This window comes from Polyergus mexicanus, unplaced genomic scaffold (genome assembly GCF_030449975.1).
Source record: "Polyergus mexicanus isolate NDT 795.1 unplaced genomic scaffold, iyPolMexi1.0 SCAF_7, whole genome shotgun sequence".
NCBI classification, from domain to species: Eukaryota; Metazoa; Arthropoda; class Insecta; order Hymenoptera; family Formicidae; genus Polyergus; species Polyergus mexicanus.
In genome coordinates this window covers 9863844-9887154 of record NW_027223327.1, presented here as the reverse complement: position 1 = coordinate 9887154, position 23311 = coordinate 9863844, and the positions used below count along the sequence as shown (strand labels likewise).

At 35.9% G+C, this 23311-nt stretch overlaps 2 protein-coding genes and 1 long non-coding RNA gene across 3 annotated transcripts; 1 reads left to right on the top strand and 2 right to left on the bottom strand.

Moving 5' to 3' along the window:
* Positions 1-290: 290 nt before the first annotated feature.
* Positions 291-3010, bottom strand: Rtet (major facilitator superfamily domain-containing protein rtet). Its single transcript, XM_070298379.1, has 7 exons — positions 2288-3010; positions 1883-2145; positions 1513-1804; positions 1176-1396; positions 983-1073; positions 721-858; positions 291-636 (listed from the first exon to the last, which is right to left on the bottom strand). Exons 1-7 carry the CDS (start codon positions 2505-2507, stop codon positions 542-544), a joined length of 1320 nt encoding a protein of 439 aa, XP_070154480.1. The 5' UTR covers positions 2508-3010; the 3' UTR covers positions 291-541.
* A 7867-nt stretch (positions 3011-10877) lies between these two features.
* Positions 10878-19284, bottom strand: LOC138935027 (uncharacterized). Its single transcript, XR_011447208.1, has 4 exons — positions 19190-19284; positions 18346-18531; positions 17658-17802; positions 10878-11397 (listed from the first exon to the last, which is right to left on the bottom strand). It is a non-coding gene; the product is annotated as an uncharacterized lncRNA (long non-coding RNA).
* Positions 19285-19417: 133 nt separating this feature from the next.
* LOC138934944 (small ribosomal subunit protein mS39) lies at positions 19418-23190 on the top strand. The gene is made up of 10 exons (XM_070299098.1): positions 19418-19531; positions 19835-19949; positions 20052-20249; positions 20379-20632; positions 20751-20859; positions 21001-21337; positions 21420-21625; positions 21917-22255; positions 22580-22798; positions 22875-23190. Exons 1-10 carry the CDS (start codon positions 19503-19505, stop codon positions 23031-23033), a joined length of 1965 nt encoding a protein of 654 aa, XP_070155199.1. The 5' UTR covers positions 19418-19502; the 3' UTR covers positions 23034-23190.
* Positions 23191-23311: the final 121 nt, after the last annotated feature.

Genomic DNA, 23311 nt, shown 5'->3' with positions numbered 1-23311 from the left:
GTCTTCTGCGTAATACGCTTATGTAAATAAATGTACGTCTAGCTTAACTTTCAGAGAAAAATGTAGAAATTATAACTATACTAAATAAAAGCAACATGGAGAATTCAGTCGGATGTAACTCTACATAATAATATACGTATACAAGTCTTTGTGTATAAAATGTATAATTTATATATATAAAAATTTTGTAAAATTCTTTTTTACAATTTTACATAAAAAATTTATATACATATAATATATATGTATCTTTTTTTCTATGTATATATATATATATTTTGTTCATAAAATATAATATGAAAAGTATAAATATAATATCCAGTAAGTGTGATGTGTAAGTGCGTACATTAACTATCTAATAGCAATTATTACACTTTATATATTACTATTATATAAAGTATAAAGCTTCTACATATTATCTTTAAAAGGCAGCAAAGGCAATAATATATAATAAAAATTAAAAATATAAAAATACTGTTGATCAAGTAGGAATTGTTTAAAGTAAAAAGACCGATTATAATGTAATATTTGATCGTATCAAATATTATAAAGCACGCATGCCGTGCAAAATGAGTGGCGGTAGCGTGAGAAATAGAGCGCCGATTAGATAGGTCGAGGTACTTCCAATGCACCAAAATGCTGAAATAGAAAACAAGATGCATTCGAGAAAACGAGATCGGTGAGATAAAATATTTTCACAACAAATTTAATTCACTTTAATACCTGAAGATGCAACGATAGGTCCACAAGCGCGAGCCAACGCACCAAGAGAACGGAATGTACCAGTAATTACGCCTTTTTGATGTTCAGGTCCAATACGCGTCACTAGAGTCATCATACAAGTAACAACCATGGCAGTGGCTGTAATAAATGACGAAATATAAAATAATAATTATTACGATATTATTGCGTATCGATATCGTGCTCTCTTAATGATAAACTCGAGTAATTTATGATATCGACAATAAATAAATAAAATGCTCACAAACTGCGAAAAGAAAAATTCCGGCACACAAAACCGGTACACCGGTAGCGACACCGATGCATATAAATGCGGGAATTATTAACCACAAACCCTAGAATAAAAATATTATCAAATAAAAAAATATTATTCAGAATATATAAAAATGGGAACTTCGAATAAACGATTGTGTAACTCGTTCTGTGGGCTTCTTTACCAGTTCGCTGATTGCTTTTGTTCTATTTGGGGGGATATGTCGCACCCAACCACCCTGTAAGATTGCCATGGTCAGTCCAATTCCGAGAAACATCCAGCCTTGTTGCATACTCGTAAACCCGAATGTATGATGTGTCAGGAATGTCAGAGTGAATTCCAAACCGCTATAGATAAACAGATATATAAAATATGCTCGACCCAATATTTTTAAATCTTGTCGGTCTGAAAATAAAAGTAATACAATTATAGTGTTATAAAAATATTGATTTTAATAACATTGTGCTCTGCCATGAAATATATACAAGACATAAATTGCTTTTTATATCAGAAATATATACCTTGATGACTCAAAGTAGACACTCCATTAAATTGTAAAAGATCTATGGGATTAATGTATGAAATTGCCCCAGATAGTCCTTTCGCTAAAGTGGTTGCTCTGTGTTTTAATTGTAAACTCTCTTTGAGATAGTAAGCAACGAAAAATAAGTCGCTTAAAGCCAGGAAGAATGCAAACAAGGCTGGTAACACGTACCACGTGCCTTCCCTATTACCACTTGAGAGCCAAGCGAAAAAGGCCCCTATCATTGGTCCTACCACAAAACCTATGGAGAAGGCTATACCCACAAGCGCCTGCAAAACGCAAACAGAAAACACAATTTAAGTAAATAGTATTCATTTTACATTTTATCTTTATCTGTTGCTTTTTACCATTGCCTTTCCTCTTGTTTCTGGAGAAGTCGCATCGCTGATAATAGCCATTGACAGACTGATGTTTCCTTTACTGATACCACCCACAAATCTTGCCAATACAAATATACCAAAATTTGTTGAGAATGCCCATAAAAGATACGAGAGTGAAATGCCTGTTAGACATAAAAGCATTAGAGGTTTTCGTCCATAAATATCAGATAACGCTCCTATGATTGGCGATCCAAGAAATTGCAAGAAAGAGTACATAGAGCCTAGGAAACCTGTAATAAAATTTGTGTTATCAATCTTATAGCATGTATTATATATTTAATATCTTACACAAAAATGTCACTTTTATATATATGCAAGATTATGAATGAAAATTTCATTGTTATTATGAATGAAAATTTCAGTGTTACCAACCTCCATAAAGAACTGTACTGACTTTATCTGGCGCATCAAAGAACACTTGTACGCTCTTTATATAACTCAACGTAGTAGAGTATAATCCACGTCCATTTTCTATCTCTTTGTAATGATCCAATAGAGCTGGCAATAGCGGCAATATCATTGTAAATGCTAGCAGGTCCAGCAACAAAGATATAAACACCACTCGTACTGTATTATTTTTGGTATCATTCATATCTCTTAATATATATTTAATACTGTATATATATATAAATATTTTTTTAAACTGAATATATAAATTTCAAGTGTATATACATATATATATATAAAATTTGATAATTTTTTCTGCGTTTATGAATCATTCGGCAGTGTCCGCATAGCAGCGAGTTTTGCGATCGACAACACACTGTTACGCAAATTTATCGAGGATCTCTCGAAGGTCTCAGGAAGTAGATTATGCTGTAATTTGTGAAATAACAGATGTTGTCGCGAACTCGATTGGCACATTTATTAGACTACATATTTAATATAGAGATTGTAATTTGATTGTCGGATGTGTTTCTCAAAATATGACTCTGTCCCGGGACGCAATAAGGAAAGACCGCTTTCTAGTCCTGTCATCGTGACACGAGATCCGAGATCGTTGGAGCAGATTCGTGTCGAGCAAAAGGTGAAAGGCTCCAACCGATTATACAACATCCCGTTAAACGGTTAAATATATATATATATGTTTCTCGTATTATATTCTGGCAAGCTCGCGTGTGTAGAGTCTGCAATAGTGAAACGTCAACAAATCTGTTGATAACATTAGCGAATCAGGGATCACGCGTATCTACGGCCAATAAAGTAGGTAATGTCAATACCTTGTATCAATAAAATTATCCATTTGCTTTTATCCGTCTGATGTCTTTTGGTTGAATCTCGACAACGAAACTCGTAAAAGGGCGAAAAAACTATATCCATATCGTGGAGAGTTATAAGGATGACCTTATGCCTGCAGTATGACATTTTTTGGACCTTCGTAGAATTCTCGTCGATTCGCGGAAAAGGAAGAACCATCGACGAGGAAAGGTGAGAGGGGAAGAAGCGCGTTTAGGACGATGTTGGTAGAAAAGGCGATTTTAACGAAGCGACGTCGAAACAGAGAGACGTTCCGCTAAAATCCGAGATCGTTATATTGTTTTCCATCTGCCAGTGAAGCGAAAAATAGATGTCGAGCGGGCGCACCCAGCAGGAGCATTATGCGCGTTTCGACTTCCGGCAATGCGCCAGCGCGCGGGATATAACGCTTCGTTCACACACACACACACACACACACACACACGCGCGCGCGCGCGCGCGTGACAGACCCACTTCCTCGCTCTCGAGAACGCGAACAAAGCTTTTTCAGAACTCGTCCCGAACTGTAACATCGCCTGTAGCCGCACGATCGTTTCTAAATACATGCTGCAATTCAATACTCTCGACGCTATTTTCTCTCTCTCTCTCTCTCTCTCTCTCTCTCTCTGTCGCTCCTGGACTGTAATGCATGACTCCTGCCTGCCTGCAAGATTTTCTCTCTCTCTCTCTTTCTCTGTACGTTACATACGCACGTGGAAATACACGAGTTACGCGACACGACGGAAGGGAAAAAGATCGAAGCGTGAGAAACGATCCGATTGATCGGATGAGAAGTGGAGAATGCGGTTCTCTTTAGAAAAGAAAAAGGATTCCGCCGCAAGGAAAAAGGGAACACCTTCGAAAAGATGGATAAATCCCGAGTAACGATAATGTACTCGTGAGATCGATGATAAAATTGTCTCTTATGCCATATATGTATATAGTTATTATTATATTATCCTCTTGTAGGTAACACATATTTTTTTGCTCTGTTCCTCGCATGCGACGTGACTTTGTGAAAATAAAATGAATTGGACAGAGAGACGAGAGAAAGGGAAAAATGTTGTGAGATTTTCAAAGCATAATTCGAGTTAAATATAATTGATTAGAGACGATTCGTCATATCGAAATATTGCGACCGTATCTGTAGAAAATCGTGACGTTTAACGAATAGAGGCCCGGCCTCTCTACGTGTTGAGCAGGTGGCACGGCGGCACGAGGAGCAACGCGTCGTCGTCGTCATCGTCGTCGTCGTTGGTACCCGCGGTCAAAATTTAAGCAAGGGATCGCTTGCCATCTGTAGGCTCCTGCCTACCGTGCAAAGGTCCATACGGTATATTGACGGTGGTACCCCGACCCATCTTGCCGTTGCCCCTCGAGATTTTCGAATACATAAAGCGTTAAGGGCTGGAATTGTAGATTTTCTCGACATAATTGTGGCGCCGCAATAATTCGATCGATATAATTGATACAAGTTTCGTCGTTTATTAATAATTCGTCGTGAAAAGTTATTAGATAACGATAGTATCTTGGCCACGTGTAATCTTTTTTTTTTTTTTCCATGGTAATAATTAATTATTTTATATTACATGATGATTTTACACATAGTTTTTTCTCGTCTAAATTTTAATAAGAATTTCACGCGGAATACACTTCGCACTTGAATTATATTCGATATACTTAATTTTGTACATGTTAAAAAATATTCCAACATCATGATTACCCCATAGTCGAGCCTGCGAACGAAAAGGGGCACGCGCCGATGACATTGGGCAGGTGTTGACATTGAACAAGCTTCGTTCGCCCCAACGTTTTTCCTGCGTTTTCTCGATACCGTTTGATATTATGTCTTTATAAAAAGGCAGTAACTTCGAAATCGATCAAACATCGAGTTTCTAGCACAAGGGACGGTTTTATCTTGCGATTCTTTAATAAACATTAATTTGAATCCCCGTACATACAGTTAAATTCTCTACATAATTCTTTAGAAATATTTTAGAAAAAATGTGAACCGTTTGTATAAAATAGTATCGACTCACTGACACTAATGATTCGTCGCCGAGGGAGTCTCGAAAACTAAAATATGACAATATCAGCTACGGTAATTTCTAAAAATTCTAAGAAAATCGGAAAACGGAAAAAGAGAAAACAGAAAGGAAAAGGTCTGATCCTAAATCGTTATCCTCAAAAAGAAATAAAAGAAAAAGAAATTTCATAAATTAAGAAAAGATGTTCAAAAATGCGGGTACAATAGTCATACATCTTGGTCAGTTTTGTCAATATGTTTACGATTTTATAAATAAATCTTTACGCGTCCCAAGGCTAATTCCATAAAAAGAAGATGCGTCTTTGAAATAAACGTATCTTCGAATGTTACAATGAAATTCGAGAAATGAATATGTATAACATTCGTCTTTTTCTTTTTTTTATTTTATTTTAAATGCATCTCGCTTGATTCCGCACCATGTAAATTCGTCAATGTACAGTTAGAATAAATGGATGGATGGACGGACAGAAAAAGAGAAACAGACGTATTTTTCGAGAAGCGTGCATGGTGTAAAAACTGTGCAAAAACTGTATACAATACCATACCGTAGTTTCCCTGCAAAAGAAATAGAATTCGAAAAACTTTCAGGGCACGCAAATTCCGGAGACACGCTCGTCTCAGCCGGTTATTGATGGGGTCCCCGCGTTCGGTCCACATAATCCAACAAAAAGAGGCATATATAAGGTATTCCCAAATATTCGTTTCTCGTATTCTCGAAATTGTAAAATCTCAGCTTATAAAAGTATCTTTTTTTGCAAAAAATGTTGCAAAGAAACCTATTGCAAATTAATTATTTCTAGTTTATATTTATTTTTTCATACACGAGTAAAAGAAAATGTAAATAAATTGTACATAATAAATAAATATAAACATATTGTGGAAATTCGGAGAGAAGAGAATCTATCGAAAGAGATTGCAAAACGTATACCTAACAAACATACTTGAAAACTAATGATAATTTTACAGGCAGAATATTTAATCTTTTAATTCTTAAGCCAATAATTTTCTAATCAACGTCGAAGAAAAAATTTGAGGCTTTTTTTTTTTTTTTTTTTTTTTCTTCAACAACTCGCCGAATCGATATTCAATAAGAGAATTTATTTATCGAGGAGAAAACTCTCACAATTAACGCAATTAGAATATTTTCAAATATAAAAAGACTACTGCAAAAATATATATAAAAAGAAAATGCAATTCTCTTCGAGAATGAAAGGAAGAATGACGTATGTACATTCGCGTCTCCAAGATTTTAATCCTCGAAAGCTTTAGATTTTTTTATCGCTTCGAAAGATGTAGCGAGAGAACCATCGTTTTAGTTAAGGAAAAATCTTGTTTGGATCGAGTCGAATTTTCGCACAGGAAATCAGGAGCGCACTATACACAGAGAGACAAAGGATACGCGGGCTTAACGTGGAAGCAGGGTGCCTGCGGAAAGCGGGCGCGTAAAAGAGAGGAAACGAGCGGAGAAAAAAAAGAAGAATGAGATAGAAAGAAAAAAGATACAACAGGACAGGCGGCGAAATCTGAAATTTTCTCGGAAGCATGGACCCGTGAGCGTCACACGATGAAAATCCTACGGACAATAGGAACAAAGGAAATTTTCGGTACCGGTGTTGTGTGTACCGGCTGGCTGGCAAGCTGCAGCACCGCACCACATACCACCGTACTAGCGACGTGCGATGCACAAAGTCCCGCATAAGCCGCGTTGCAGCGGGCCAGGTATACGTATACAGGGTGTTCCGCAACTGACAAAGCAAATTTTTTGAAACAAGAAAACGTTCCTTTTAGAGAAGAAAAACATTCCTGGTATTCCGTCCAAAAGAACGTTTGAAAAATTAAAAGATGAAAAATTCCCGTCTCAAATTTTAGGCTCGATTATCAAGATATTTTTTGCTTCAGACTTTATATTGAACAGATCCTGAATTATCAAGATATTTAATCGTACGAAATTCTCACATAAAAGAAAATTCTAGATTATTTGATATTTGATAGAATATTTGATCGTGAAAAATAAAAGAATTAATAATGAATTATTAATACCAGTTATTAGTATTAATTGTTGAGAGAATTATAAAATATTGAATAAAAAAATATTCAAATTTCCCAAAGATAAAAAATTATTGTTAAAAAATTAATTATCCAAAAACAGATATAAGATCAATATAACTAGCCAAGTGTAGCAAATAAGGATTCCTTTAATTCCTAAAGTATCTTTTATAATATATATAGTCTAAAAAATTTTACGCGAATTCTAAGTGTGCGTGTGTATGTGTATGTGTGTGTCGCATAAACGTCCTTTAGACCGAAGTAAGATACGAAAAATTGGCGTGCTCGAGTTTTCGGTCTAAAAGTCGACTTATGCGACTTAGAATTTGTCTTAAAACTTTTTAAACTATATACATCGTATAAAAAAAAAAAAAAAAACTTTAGGAATTAAAGAAATCCTAACTTTAGTATCGATTATAAATGAATGGCACATAATTTACTATACTTGTATCTCATTAATAATCAGTATCTGCTTTTGGATAATTTTCTCATACCGAATTCAGATCATATCAAATTCAGATGGGACAATTTGCCCTTGAACTTTCAATTTCAGTTGCGAATCACCCTATATACATAAAGGGGCTGCACGAGAAGGCTTTCCGAATGAAGAAGAGGGAGAAATGGAGAGGGATGGAGAGTACAGCGACGGTTTATACGCCATAAATGATCCGAGGTCTTGTTTCATTCTGGATGGACGAGGTACCAGTTGCTTTTTTTCGGAGTAGGAGGGATGCTAAAGGGCTCCGTCAACCCTCCGAATACAGGGATTGGTACACGTGGTGCATTCTCCGTATATATATATATATATATATATATATATATATATTCTTTACCAAGAACGAGGTACACGCGGAAACGACATTTGCAACGAGCGGTCAGTCTCAGATTTAAAAGAGAAAGAAAAAGGAAAGAGAAAGCGTGCGCATGCGAGACATCTATGCAGTTCCTGCAGGAAAAGACCGGGAGAAGATTTTCCAAACGGAGTTCAAAAGCAGAATGCAGCGTAGAATAGAATGAGGTATAGTTTATGTGACGTTTTAAGCCACTTTATAAGGGAGAATAATAATAGAATAGAGTGGATACATGAGAATAATATGGCTTTTGATATATTGTAATTATGTATTATAAAAACATAAAAAAAAGAAGACATTCTTTTTCTTTACAGGGAAAAAGACGAATGTATATGAAATTGATACGCCCATGCAAAAAAGAGGATATTTTATATTTCGAACTCTCTTTAGAAAGAATTTACATTCTAAAATTTCCATAAGAAGACGACTAGGAAAACATGAGGTAAATAAAAAGGAAAAATACAATAAATGAATAAAATTATTTTGATAATGCAATGCAATACCTTAAGAGATAGACCTAATAATTTCGCGGGTAACGAGGCATGAGAGAGACGATTACAATAAAACTCGACGAATTACCATGATTATGTTTTCCAGAAGAATATGACGTGTCAAGAGAGGTAGCAAGAAGCCGGACAGAAAGAGAGAAGAAAAAAAAAGGGAGCGAGGACGATTAAAGAAAAACAGAAAAGAGGCATGGAAATAAAAAGAGGGAAAAAAGAGTGACGTGTAGGTGGAGATGGAGGTGGCCCTCGTGTGTGCTTGTGCACGTAAGCGTACTTCTCTCGTCACGTAAGTATGTATATGTAAGCGCGTGCCCGTGCAACCGGCAGCAGATGCGCTCGCGGAGCGCAGCTGTCCTCCTACAAGTGGTTCTCAATCATCCCTTTCCTCGATTTTTCTTTCCCCCTCCACCCCAGGGGCGCGCGAGTTTGGGCACAAAGGGAATCGCTGTGCGACGATTGCACTACGTGTCGATAAACATTTGCAGCTGATCGATTACTTTCTTCCTCTCCCCCTCACCCGTACGAGGGGGTGCGAATGCACGATGCTCTAGGAAAAGATAAGACAAATATGATGTATCTTTCGGGATGCGAGATCGCACGCGAGACACGCGCGGGACCAAAGAATAATATACGTGTTACGCATTCTTCTAATGATCACGTTTTCTTCCAACAGAAATTTTGAGGAATTTTCTTTTGATGCCGGCTTAATAATGTGAATCAGATAGAAAGAATAACGAGAGAATGGGTTTTAGACATGTAGATTAAAAAAAAAAAAAAAAAAACGTAAGTAAAAGAACAATACACACGTGACAAAATAGAATTAATAAAAGAGAAAAGTAAGATAATGGATTATTCTTTATAACTAGACAGAAGATTCATAGAGTTTTGTTCGGATCAATATATTCGCGGTCGCGCGCGTGCAATCGATTTAATAATCAAATATGGATAAAATTTTATTTATATATAAAGTTTATTAAGCAAGGAATGATAACGCAGAATAAGGTACCGAAAGGCGTGCTGCTATAATGTTGAGGAGCGTGCCAACCTGTTACAAAGTGGAACTTACATTTTTAATGACACGAACACGTGGTGAACGTAAGTTTCAGCTGTTCCAGGTGATACCGGGACGTGTGGTACGCGCAGCCTGACAAAGCGCCGAACTGTTTGAAATCGGTAATAATCGCATAATGTAGCTCCCATTGAATGAGTCACCATTTTTCCAGATTTACTTACATATTATTTTTCATCGATTTGCAATCTAATAACTAATTATTTTTTTGTATTAACGCTCGATTAATTTTCTTTTCTTACTTAAATTCATAGAAATTTACATAATGTATTTCAGACTAATCGAGGAAAACTCCGAATCGATTTTTCGATACGTTTGACATTAACTTTTTAAGTTGAAAATATCTAAACAATATACTTTGTTATATTCGGATCTCGTCGAATTTAAGCTAAAATTGAGTTTAAATATCTGCTTTCTTATACTTGCTATACTTGCTTTGAAATTAATTATTTCACAATTGTTTTTCTATAATCTATTAGTTTTGAAAGGTATCAGAGAAGATGAATTCAATGATAGAAATTCTTATTCGCATATTTTGGGTAATGCTATCTTATTTACATATATTTATAAATGGATAATCAAATGTGGCGAACGAGCAAGTATACATTCTACGATGCGTAAAATTATTAAATAAACAAGACTAAACATCTTAGCGAGATGACCGAGGCAACCGCGGATTACAAAGCATTATTTATAAAATACTAACGCAGGACGAGTTTCATTTCCTAGCATGACAAATCGATCTACGTTTTACCATATGATGAAAAGAAATTTGCCGGAAAATGCGTATGAAATATAAAACGATATTCTCGTTGCGATTCGACGAGATTAATATATATTGTAGTTTATCACTTACAGTACACTCCTTTTAATGTTTCTACATAGATTCTTATGCAGTTATTCTATTGAGCGCGAAAATTGTATATTTTTTAAGAAATCATTTAATTTCTAATTATATATTTCTATTTATTTTTATATTTCGTGCATCTATATATATTCTCCTTTTTGAATATTTTACATTACGTATTAATTTATTCAAGAGAAAGAGAGAAAGTCTCATGATAATTAATGAGATCGAATGGTCATTTAAATTGATTCTCCTTCGTCAAGGATTGTCAAGCATTCAATTTTAATGATAATCTCGATATTTATTTCGATAGTCTAACATGACGATATGTATTACAGTCACGATATCTTCGTACGCGTTATATTTCGCAAGAACATTCGTCGATCATGCCAAGCTCTTGTCCCGAGATTTTCGATTCTACCCCACCGATAAATCACAAAGCGTTTAATCCGCCGTTCCGTTGAGAAGCGGACTTCCATCCAGACATCCGGTCGCGCGGAAGGAAGGAAAGTAGGCAGGCAGGCGGGCAGGCAGGACGAAGCAGAAGGACTCGTCCTGCCGCGGCGGATATCTGTCACATTCGTCGTAAATCACACGCATACGCGAATGAAGCGCAAACCGTCGCGTCGTTGTCGTCGCGCGCGTTTATAATCGTCAAGCGTTAATTATAATCGTTGCCTGATACGCCAGTGGCGAGATTTCTCCCCCGGATCTTTTCCATACGTCGCTACCTGATCTCCCATTGGTCGCCGGCCGCCTGTACCCGGACGGAAGAGCAACCTGGACGGAACCTGGACGGTGGACCTCTGGATCGGAAGAAGAACAAGGGGCGGTCGTCGATGTTGGTGTGTGTCGCGCCGCTGAAAGGAGCCGCAGGCTCCTGAAATCCAGGACAGCTGATACAATTTTGGCGGGCTCCGGACGACTGATCGCGGAACAATGCAAGAGAGACAGACAGAGAGAAAGAAAGAAAAGAAGAAGGAAAGGGAGAGAAAAAAAGAGATGCACAAGGGACAAGAATGAGAAGAGGAAGGGGAAGAGGGAAGGAGAGAGGAAGAAAAAGAGGAGAACCTCGAGGAAAGGGAGGAAGAGAGGGAGTTTCTCACTTCGACATTCGGGATCCCGCCGTCGCGTTGCGTTGCCGGCGTCGCGCTCTTGCGTTGCTGTTAAATAAGAATAAGTCCCCCCCCCTCTCCCCCCACTACCTGGGGCCCAAAACGAATAAAGAGGCGGGACACCTGGCCACGGCCGCAGTTTGCTCGAGGTCCTCGCGCAATTCGGTCGGTCTCTTCATCTTCCAAATCTCATACCGGAGTCCTATTCTTTTTCGCTTCTCGTTCGCTCGTTGTCAGTATTGTGTTGTGCAGTGGAAGAAGGAAACTATAGAGGTAACATTCCAAATGAGAATCTACGAAGAAGGAAAAGTGATCCATCGCAAGTGATAGACTGTATGATTCGTCGTCGGCGCAGAATTTATCATCGCGTACGCGATTTATTTCCTGCGTGTGACGCACCTCGATCAAGCGCGCCGCTTGCCGGCACAACGCGTCACGTGCCGAAGAATATACGAGGATCGACGAGGAAAAGGAAGAAAGAAGAGGCATTGTGTTAGGATCGAGAGAGAGAGAGAGAGAGAGAGGCGTCACGGCGAATTGACACGGCGATGATTGTCAGCGGCGTCGATCCGCATCTCCGATCTGTATGTCCGTTCGAGAAATCGATGCCGCGTGAGTGACGGGAACGGAGTTTTACCAAGAAGAGGAAACGGAAGATCTCGTATAATAGCGCGTAAGATCGTGGAAAGCTCGTTTGTTCTCCGGGTAAGATTGTAACGATAAAATCGAATCGATCTCGATTTTTTGATTAAGATATAAAATCGCGGAACAATGAGAGTCACAAAATGTTTTTCGCTGGCTCGAAATGAAAACGAAGATCAAAATTTTAAGAAAACAAATACAATTTGATTTTTTTATTCCATTATCATTGTTTCATCGACTTGCTTTATTCTTCGTTTTTTATCTCGTATGTTTATATTTATCTCGCATTCAAAGTCACGGAACGCTATTTCCAAGGATCCAGACATAGGTCGCTCGAGAAAGAATCCTTCGAGAATAATCTACAGGAAATTTTTGTGAGGGATTTCGATCGTTCTCGACAGTGCTCGATATAGCGCGAGATGAGAGACATTGTTTACGTTATACCGCGTTAGAGATCGAGTTACGAAGAAAGGAAACGTCGGCGACAAACAATGCACTTGTACGGGAACTACATTTGCACTCGACTCGTTCCTTTCGTGTGGAAAATCAAATTTCGAAAATATTACATGATTCTTAAAAATAAAAAAAGAGAGAGAGAGAGATTGATATGTGTAGAGATCGCATATTTCTATATCATTTCGATCAGTCCCCTTCCTAAACCGTGCTACTTTGAAACGAACGGTTCGCGCGTACATGTGTGCGCGCGCGCGTTCGTATGCGTATTCATGTCATTGTGTGCACATATATACGTATACGAGAATTAGCACGCCGGGCCTCGGTTTCTCGTTTCACAGAAATTCCAGCGGTTCGTCCCTATCCGTCCCTATCCGTCCCTATTTCTCGGGGACTGGCACGACCTATGGTCCACGAGAATGGCGACCTCGGGCTATGATTTGCGATTCGATGTAGGCGATATTAGAGGCTCTACGATTTGGAGACTGACCGCCAAGGCCATGTCGGAGAGCCCCTTATACACACGAGCGAGAAAGAGAAAGAGAGATGCGCGCGCGGGCGCGCACACATTTCTCGCCCTCATCAATGGACGAAGGCGTGTGTTGACGACGCCGCAGCGTGCGTAATCTCTCGCGTAATCTAACGAGTTGTGCGTGTCACGCGAAACGCAAACAGACCGGCTTCGCGCGCAATTTCCGGCGACGAATGTCGCGACACAAAGTTCGTTAACGCACGTTCTTTTTTTTTCTTCCAATAGTTTTTAAGAATTCGCACAGATACGCATCCGTTATGATTTTGCGTGCCGATTCGTCGAATCGTCAACTGGAATTTAATACACGTGTCGTTTTTTTTTTTTTGTTTCTGCTTCATTACTAAATTTTCAATTTAGAATTTATTCGAGAATCCGCGAAATAAAACGCGATATTAAATTTAAATTTATTTTCCATTCTTCTTACGTTATTTAAATTCTAATTTTATACACGTGTCTCTCATACAGTACTTTCTTAAAAAATCTTTACAAACTTTTGAAATCCGTTTTTTTCGCTGCTATTATCGATACATCCTTCTCACAATAAATTTCTCAATAATAATTGTTAATACAAACATATCAAATGCATCACATCTATTATGTAACTTTCTATAATTTTTATTAAAAAAAAAAAAGTGCTAGATCTTGTCTAGAATTCTTATTTCTTTTCTTTTTACAGCTTCTATAGAGAGACAAACATGTGATCAGACAACGGAGAACTGTAGCCGAGTCTGCGGGGCCCTTAGACAGGTTCGGCCCTGGCTTCGACTCGGACGATCCTGTATCGCAAATTGGAGCGGAATGACTACCGTCGAGTCAAAAAATATATATCGCTCGTTTGGACGCTTCATCGACGTAGGAAAAGCACCGTCACATTTTGCATAGGAGATAGGTCGAGATTCGTGTCAATATTCAGTGGAAACGTAATATTTCAATATTGCACTTGTCCCGGCCTATCGGGATGCATTGTGTCCCGTCGTGGAACTTGAAACAAAGGGATCGACTGACGGCAGATGAGAGGGAAAAGAAGAGGAAGAACGCTATTCGGCAGGAATTTGCCTTCGAGAGTAGTTTGAAGATCATTCGAGGATCAGGCAGGTGGGGATGAAGGCAATATTTGTCATATTTACCCTCAAATTGCACTTGTCCCGGCCTGCTGGATCTATTCGATATATCGACGTATCGTTCAACATTGATTTCTGATAACGATTGCGTATCTTGATAAAGATACTGATAAGAATGTATCGCTGCGAATTCAGATCTCGATGCTATATGCGAAAATAGTTTATACATTAATAGTTTATACATTATACGTTAAAAAATTTTTGCTATGTTTGACAAAGTTAAAAATTTCATAAAATATAGCGATATGTATCGTCTTGAATTTGAAAGACAAAAATCTATAAGATCTCTTTTATATCCGTTTGCATTTTGAATATGCTGTTTTATGATTTTCATGTACTTGTATTTATACATTGATTCAATATAAATTTTTATGCTTTATATCTCAAAGAACGATATATAAGAATATATCTATTATTATATGAATTTTAATCATTATATAATTTTATAATTTAATCTGCTGATTATTTCTGAATATTTTTTGTTTGCAGCATCGAAAACTCAATCCATCGAAATTAATCCTCGCGGTCTTTGTTTCTTAAATAAAAGCATTCTGTAGCGTAATAACGCGCATGTCTGTATCGGTGAAAGCTAAGTGTGCTACCTTAATATATGATTTGCTTACGAGGATATACAGCGCAGCAACATTGTCATTTGCTCATATCTTGTTACTTACAATTTTTTCGGAGTAAATTAGATATTTCATACGTGTATATATGTGTGTTTGTGTGTGTGTGTATGTGTGTAAATTCTAGTTTATATTATAATTGTCAAATCATTGGAATCAGAAATCGCACGCGAATTAATCTCTTTTTCAGTTAATAGAATTTTATTTAAATTACCGGGAATTATATAACGTGTGAATTCCAACAATGTTGTCAACATTATTATATTTTATTTTTATTCATTTAAATCTGTTACTAATTCTGTACGTGTTTAAGCTACGAAAACAAAAAAAGGCGTGCCGTTTGTAAAAGTGTGCAAAAAATATAAAGCAATAAAGATTTAATATGATATACATATATATAATATCTAAGATGTTTTTTAAATCGTTATTTATTCCTCCTTTTAATTTCTTCGCTATTCCGTTCACTCGAATACATATTTCTTAAAAGAATAAATATGTAATAAAAATGAATAAATAAATAGGTATCTTAAAATGGAAATATAGGATGACAAAAAAATTAGATGAAGATCTCTCTTCTCTCTCTCTCTCTCTCTCTCTCTCTCTCTCTCTCTCTCTCTCTCTCTCTCTCTCTCTCTCTCTCTCTCGCTCTCTCTCTCTTCTCTGTTATAAAAGAGAGTCATTCTTTGCTATAAAACCTCTTATTTAAATGTAAAAGCCACTGCTATAGAAATGTCAGATCCGAATCTCATAATTCGCAATAATAACAATATACATTTGCATTGCGATATGATTTTCTTTGAGAGAGTGTTTCTTCTGCAGAATGTCATCGATCTCTGCGCATTTCCGGTCGACTCGAAAGAGAGGTAAATAACGTGTCTCCACATCACCTTCTTTATAAACGTTAGCGCACGAATTCGGAAGGAAGAAAGGGGAAAGAAAGAGAAAAGAAAAAAGGAAGTTGCGTATCTCTTTGTGCAGTGCGGCGCTCACGTAACCGTTTCGTGAAACGGTCGCACGGCACAAGAAAGAAGGAATAAGTAAGAAAAAAGGAAGGAAGGAGAGCACGGGGGAAACGGTTCTCCCCACAGGATCTTCCACGCACTTACCGCGAATTTGCGAGACGCGAGGATTCGGATTTCCTGTCCGCGAGAGAAGACAGAGATGCGCTCTCTTATATAGATACAACATATTTCTTTTCCTCATCGCGCTATCTTTTCCCTCTTTCTCACCCCGTTCCTTTTCACATATGCCACGTGTAAAACGTACCCCCGAAATGCGTACGTCGCGCCGCAGAATGTTTTTATAATACTCTCTCGATGTCTCACAAAGAAAACAGCGGGGAAAAAAAAAGAAAGAGGAAAAACCCGATATATCAAAGGACGAAGGACAAGCAAGAATTCGGCAAGGGGGAGGAGGAGGGAGGGTTACGTTACGTTCGATCGAACAAGGAAACACAATAAAAGTAGTGAGGTCCCCCGAAGCGTGGAGGGACGCGAATCCTGTTTTTCATTCGTCCTCTCCGTCCCTCTCCTTCCTTCGCTTCCGCGAGACGAGTACGCGCGCGTCGCGCAAAAGCATCCCTCTCTTTAAGGAGAGAGTCCCACGGTTTGAAATAAAACACCTGGCTTCTCGCCCGCTCGCGTGTGTGCGTCTACGTACATGGATGCACGCGTCTCGGCCGTTTTTAGACTGCCGGACGCACATCACAATAGAGCTCTAGTTGCCCAAAGAAATATTTTTACTCTATCGTTTTGTATTCGGCACGCATGACCAATTTTTTGCAACATTAATAAAATATAAGTTTTTAAGTACTCTCCTTTCTTTTTTCAAAAAGATACACATCGATAAAATAAAATCTGTGCTTATTCGCTCTTTGCGAATTTCGAAGAAAATTTCTTTACTAACAGTTGTTATTGATGAAGACAAGACACAAGAAAGTTATGAAAAAGAAAGAGAGAAAAAAAGAGAATGGTCATTTATAAAATATATAAATTGAAATAAAATATGAGCAAAATAATCAATATTTTAGTCATTTATTATATGTAAATTTACATTAGAGATAAAGTAGAAAATATTATTTTTTACTATCTACATCTAATATCTTTCGATACTTCTATTTTAAAAATAAATTGTTGCAAAAGAATACATACTATGCGATAAAAATTGGGATATTGGATATTGAAATACGATATATTGAGATATAAAATATTCTGAAAATAGATTGCAATATAGAATACTATATTAAATTTTATCGACAACGCAGCTCTTATAGTTGCTTTATGAAAACGTTTCTCTTCGGGCACTTTTGCTCCCCATTGATGTACGTAGAGCTGCTTAGCTTAAGGTATACATACGTTCTCACGGCGAGAGAAGAAGGACCCGCGCGAGTTTTCTCTCTCCTTTCTCATTTTTCTCCGGCTAGAGGCCGGGAGACTGGTTCCCTTCGGGCTTCCTTATAAACTTTATTGAATTCTTTGTAATATGTCAAAGGGTTCACCATGTATGCAACCGTGAACGCGCGCTCGCGCTTGCGCCATTCATATGCTAAACAATAAATTCGTTGAAAGAAACGAATCTCTATCTATCGCTCCTTTTTCTCTTTCTTTCTCTCTCTTTCTTTTTGACAAGAGAGAAGAGCAGCTGGTACATACCTACGTCGTAGTCGTCCAGTTAAAAACCAAGGAGAGGATGATACCTTAGCTATTTAATGAAGAAGGGTGCAAGATGTACCCTCTGCCTGACGGCGGTGATGATGGTGCCGGTGATGGTGATAGTGGTGGTGAGGGCCAGCTGCCGCTAGAAAGAAGGAACAATGCATTTGCCAATGACGCATGATTCCGAACAAGCGCGTTTGTAAGTGGGTCATCGGGAATTCTAATATTATGCAGTGGGAATTTAATTTTTTTTTCTTTTTTAATGGGATTAATTTTCATGCCGCTTCGTAACGTGTTAATCGTTACTGAGGTGTGAAACGTTACGTGAAACGTATCAAGTCTGATGTTAATCTAAAGATCACAATTATAATATAAACAATTTTTGTATTTTATATATATATAAATTATTTATTTGTATTATTATTCCTTGTTTATGTTAAACTTTACACATATATATATGTGTGTGTGTGTGTACGATCGTGGGGCAGACTTGTACTCTATTATATAGAGAATATAATTTAGTAATTTTTTTCATCATTAACATATAATTTTACTTAATTATTCGAAAATGCCTCAACGATTTTATTGATCGTTCGAAACAATCGATTTCAACTTGATCGAGATTCTCTCTATCAGGGACACTTTTATATACATTACGCGCGATATACATATTTTCGTTACGTACTTTATATGAAGTATAGGAGATGGGCAGCCAACCAGATGTCCCAGTATTGCTCTACAAGAGGTTGATTTAAATTGGCCGGATGATTCGTATCAATGCGGACTTGTGTAAATGTATCAGGTCAGGTGGAATTAACATCGCGGAGTGCAATCGGTTCACAGAGAAATGGGGATGTCTGACGCATCGATTCTAAAATTTAATTATATATAGTGAATATTATTCAATACAATATATATTAGAATTGAAATTTGTTGTTATGAGAAACTTTTTCTTCTAAACTAGCTTTTCTAAGAATTAAAATTAAATACCAGAGAATTAAGCAAAATTTAGTCGATTCATTATAATGTCATTATAATAAAATTTTTTCATTTATTTTTTATTTTTTAATATTTTAAAAAAGAGCTAATAAAAGAGCCAAATGCAAAGTCATGAATGGAAAAATAAGAATATACAAGCAATAAATTGTATTACGTGATCATGGCATACGTTGAATTTTACAATCTATTCGACGTATGCTATGACAACATGATATAAAATTTATTGCTCGTATTCATCCAATTACTGAATGATCCAAAGTAAGATCAAAGTATATAAATTCTAATAAATTCATCTCGATTGATTTTCTATAATAATCTTTATTTTAATTTTTGTGTTTATGACTTTGCTTTGTATTCTTACTAGCCCGCCGTTATTTACTTAATTCATTTGTAATATTTAAATCTCATCCTTATCGATTTCTATTGTTTAAAAAAGGATATCGACGTATACCTAAAATATACGTAAAATATTCGTTACTTTTATTTCTTACACGAATAAATAAATTATATGTGTTGAAAAGATTGCTTACCCAAGCGATATCAGTAAGACTAATTGTTCCCTGTGGCATTAATGAAATATATAAAATATTGTATTCATCCCTGTGTAAATTGTACGTCCGTTGTATGTCCGTTACTCGTCGCCATAACATAATTATGAACGCAGTCCACTTGTCGTTACAAATACTTCCAAATGGACTGCACCGTATAATTCTCCATAGTTCACGCAGTATTAAATTCTAACCAAGCTTGACTTAACCTCCAAACTTTCTGTTGTAAAGAGGTTAAGTGAAGGCAAGAAACTTAAAACAAATTAAATTTTTTTATTTAAAAAAAATTTGCACGATGAATTCTTTAGCGAGAATTTCACGTAGGTATGTAACAAATTATTATTCATTCAATTCATATACATAAATTATCTTTTTCGAATAAAATTACTATACTTTATTCGGGTGTCATTTATCAAACCGATAGCGCGACAAACGGTAATTATTTTTGAAACAAAATAGATTTCTTAATTTAGATTATTTCGCATGATTTACGCTTAATTTCTATTTAAATAAGAGTATTATTTAATTCCATCAAATATTGATATGTTCAAGAAGACTAAAATAATTCTTTTAAAATATTTACGAAGGTGTAGAAACAACTTTTATTCATATTTTAAATATTTGCAGGAAATTGTATCAGGAGCTGATAATACGGTTGCAATCAACAACTACTTCATCATCCTCATCCTCGGATATTCATATTCCAAACAGGATAGAACGTGGTCCAACAGATATTCTAAAAGTAAATAAAATTACTATATCTGATTTTGTTTTTAAAATTATAAAAGTAAATTTACTTATACAATAGTATTTCCATAAATATATAATATGATTTATTTTGTAGGCTCTTGAAAGTACAATATCCAGGGATTATACAGCGCCACATTATAAATTTCATGATGATCCTTACTTGACGCCACTGTCGAAAGCGCAGATTCGCAATTTTGCTTTAGCAAAAGAGTCTGGAAAGAAAGCTGCAATGTGGGTTCGGGATGAACATCGTGACTTGTTTCAGCATAAAGTAGCAGATCCTGAAATCAAGGTAATATAATTAAAAATGATTCCATTATTCGAACATTTATAATCTGTCAATTTTTATAATATTCTATATTTACTTATACCAACAAATACAATATTGAATTCTTACAATGATAAAACATGCTACGTATAGGCATTCGTGCCGCCTCCCATTTATACAGAAGAGAGTAAAGTAACGGAGGAAACATTATTATATGAGATATCAAATGGTCATGTTTCCAATTCTATTCTGATATACAATTTACTACAAGGCAAAATAACAGTACCAACAAAGCAAGCTCTTCTGGAATTGTTGTGTTTTTACAATCACAGTGAAGGTACCAACACGGAATTACTGGAGAGTCGTTGGTTTCAGCTTAGCGAAAAACGCATCAAGAACACGTGGATGTGAGTTTAAGGAAATTAAATATATATACATTATCCTTTCCAAATATATCAATAGATATATAATTATGTGTGTGTTGGCTTTAAATCATATTTTTGTATTTTATCGTGATTTTTGCAGAAATCATCCAGAAATCGATATATTATTCAAATTTTTAAAGGAACAAGGACCTGCAGTAGCAGCTGCTGCGTACAATGCAATGATATGTGGTTTTGCTAAATATTTTAATGTAAGATATCTAGTTCATTTTAAATCGATCATAATTATGATTATCTTAGATCATAAAAACAATTTAATTAAAATTAATATATATTTGAATTATAGAAATGATGTATATATAGACTTATTAAAAAGATTTTTGTCTGTTTAGGCGGATAAGGTTTGGTATGTGTATATGGAATGTCAGGAAAATAATATACCATTATCTATCAATGCATATAATGGTATAATATCTATGGTACCAATGTTAAGAGAAGGAGAGGATAAAGCAAGAGCACTGATAGCAGATATATATAAAGCAATAGCCACAAACGGGATCACTCCGAATATACATACGTTTAACGCTGTTCTTAACATAGCATCTATGTTCAGAAACAAACGAGTAGCTCTCGATTTAACACGCAACGTATTCGCTGATATCGCAAATTTCAAATTAAAGCCGTCGTTAACTACATATTATTATGCGCTGCGAATTTTAAGTAAATTCGGTAACTATGCAACGCATATTTTTATTTCGCGAAACGATTTCACGTGTCGATCGACAGCTTACAAATTTATTCGACGAAACAGGTGATGCGGCCTACAAGACTTTCACGAAAATCTTGAAGTCCTTGAAGGAAGAGACTCTTACGATCCAAGATGTAAGAGACTTAAATTTCTTCGTTGCTGCGATGGAAATAGCTTCCAAACAATTTTGCGAACGTCAAGTAGGCGAAATGGTCAACGAGCTTCTTCTCTCTGGTGAAAATTACAAATTCATCGGCGACAGCTACAAAGTAAGTATTCTGAAATAAATCCGCACAATAAATAGTTTCTTCAGAATACCTGGGTCTATTCAGAACACATTATATAACAAAAATTTATATATTATAATTATATATATATATATATATATATATATATATATATATATATATATATAAAACTCTTCAAAAAAAATTTTATTTTAATGAATTCTTTTAATAGCATTATTTGAATAGAATTTATATTTGATTCTATGTAACAGATATATGTAATGTATACTTTATATGCACATTTATTATAACTATTATTCTCTTGTTTCTCAGGAAAATTTATATTACCGAGCGTATATAGAATTAATATTGGCGACGGAAGAATTTGAAACGTTTTTCAAAATCTATAGCAAGCTCGTACCACACGTGACTATACCGGAACCCGCCGTGATGAAGGCTATATTAGAAGCTGTTCAATTATATCCCGCGGAGACTGCCACGCAATACATACCAAAACTCTGGTCGCACATGGTCACGTTCGGTCATTTGGACAGGGAAGGTTTATTGGAGAATATATTGCACTTGATGAGCGTACATTGTAAACCCGTGTCCGATTCGCCGCTGAACGCGCAATTCGCGGAGATCGCATTCACTATCTGGGATCATATACAAGTAATTGAAATTATTATCACGTATACAGGATGTCTTCCACAATCCGCGTTAATAACAGATTTTTCGACTAATTTGTGATGAATTTTTCTTTAGCGAGAATGTCGAGACATTAATATCTTTCGAATTATAATAAAATTATTGCGTCTCTCGAGCACTTTCAAGTAACTTTTATCTTAATAAAATTTTAATTTAAGGCTTAGTTGTGAAGAAATAGATAGTCGAAAAACAGAAAAGATGTAATAATTAAAATTAAGTTTACAAATTATATAGATTGTATCTTTATAATAAAATATGTTGAAATAATGTCATTTCTTATCAATACAGGTTCAAAATACTAGAAGAATACAGCATATTACGGTGTCTAATACAATAGTGGGCAATATCATAATACTACTTCTACGAGGAGATAATTTCGACAAAGCGATGGAAGTTTTGTCATTGTTAATTGAATCGCCGCATTTGATAATCGGTACCATTATGGCGGATCAAGTACGCGAGATATTCGAGTTGTGTTTAGCGCAAGCACATGTTCTGACAATTTTCGTAAGTGTATATTCTCTTTTTATTTAGTTATTAACCAATTCATATTATATTAACGTCGTTGCATCTATACTTCCAGAATCTCCTAAAATATGTTACGTCTAACGATCTAGAAGGATCCGCAGAAATGGCTAGAAAGTTGCAAAAAACCGTACCCCTTACGTCTAGTCAGAAAAACATATTAATTAGCTTAGTGGGTAACGACATTCTCGAATTACAGCTCTCCGATGAGAATTAAATGAAGCACAAAGTATACATTTGGTCCTTGATTGCAATTTAGTTGGTATGACAATAGCATAGTGTATAGAAATGAATACAGAAACATTTCAGAGATCAAAAATTATAACTTAAGAAAATATCATCATGATTTAAATATATCTTATTAAAATATGTGAAAATATATATAATTTTTTTTTTCAATGTAATATTCTTTGAATCGATCCGCTATTACTTAACGCAAATATATAAAATTGTTTTTAAAAATATTTATATATTATATAAATATTCTTTATAGAA

Coding starts and splice junctions, on each gene's coding strand:
- Rtet (XM_070298379.1), bottom strand. CDS start 2,507: ATGAATGATACCAAAAATAATACAGTACGAGTGGTGTTTATATCTTTG. Junction 1,805..1,882: donor AAACAAGAGGAAAGGCAATG/GTAAAAAGCAAC, acceptor TGCGTTTTGCAG/GCGCTTGTGGGTATAGCCTT. Junction 1,397..1,512: donor GTCTACTTTGAGTCATCAAG/GTATATATTTCT, acceptor TTTTATTTTCAG/ACCGACAAGATTTAAAAATA.
- LOC138934944 (XM_070299098.1), top strand. CDS start 19,503: ATGAATTCTTTAGCGAGAATTTCACGTAG. Junction 20,633..20,750: donor CGCATCAAGAACACGTGGAT/GTGAGTTTAAGG, acceptor TGATTTTTGCAG/AAATCATCCAGAAATCGATA. Junction 20,860..21,000: donor GTTTTGCTAAATATTTTAAT/GTAAGATATCTA, acceptor TTGTCTGTTTAG/GCGGATAAGGTTTGGTATGT.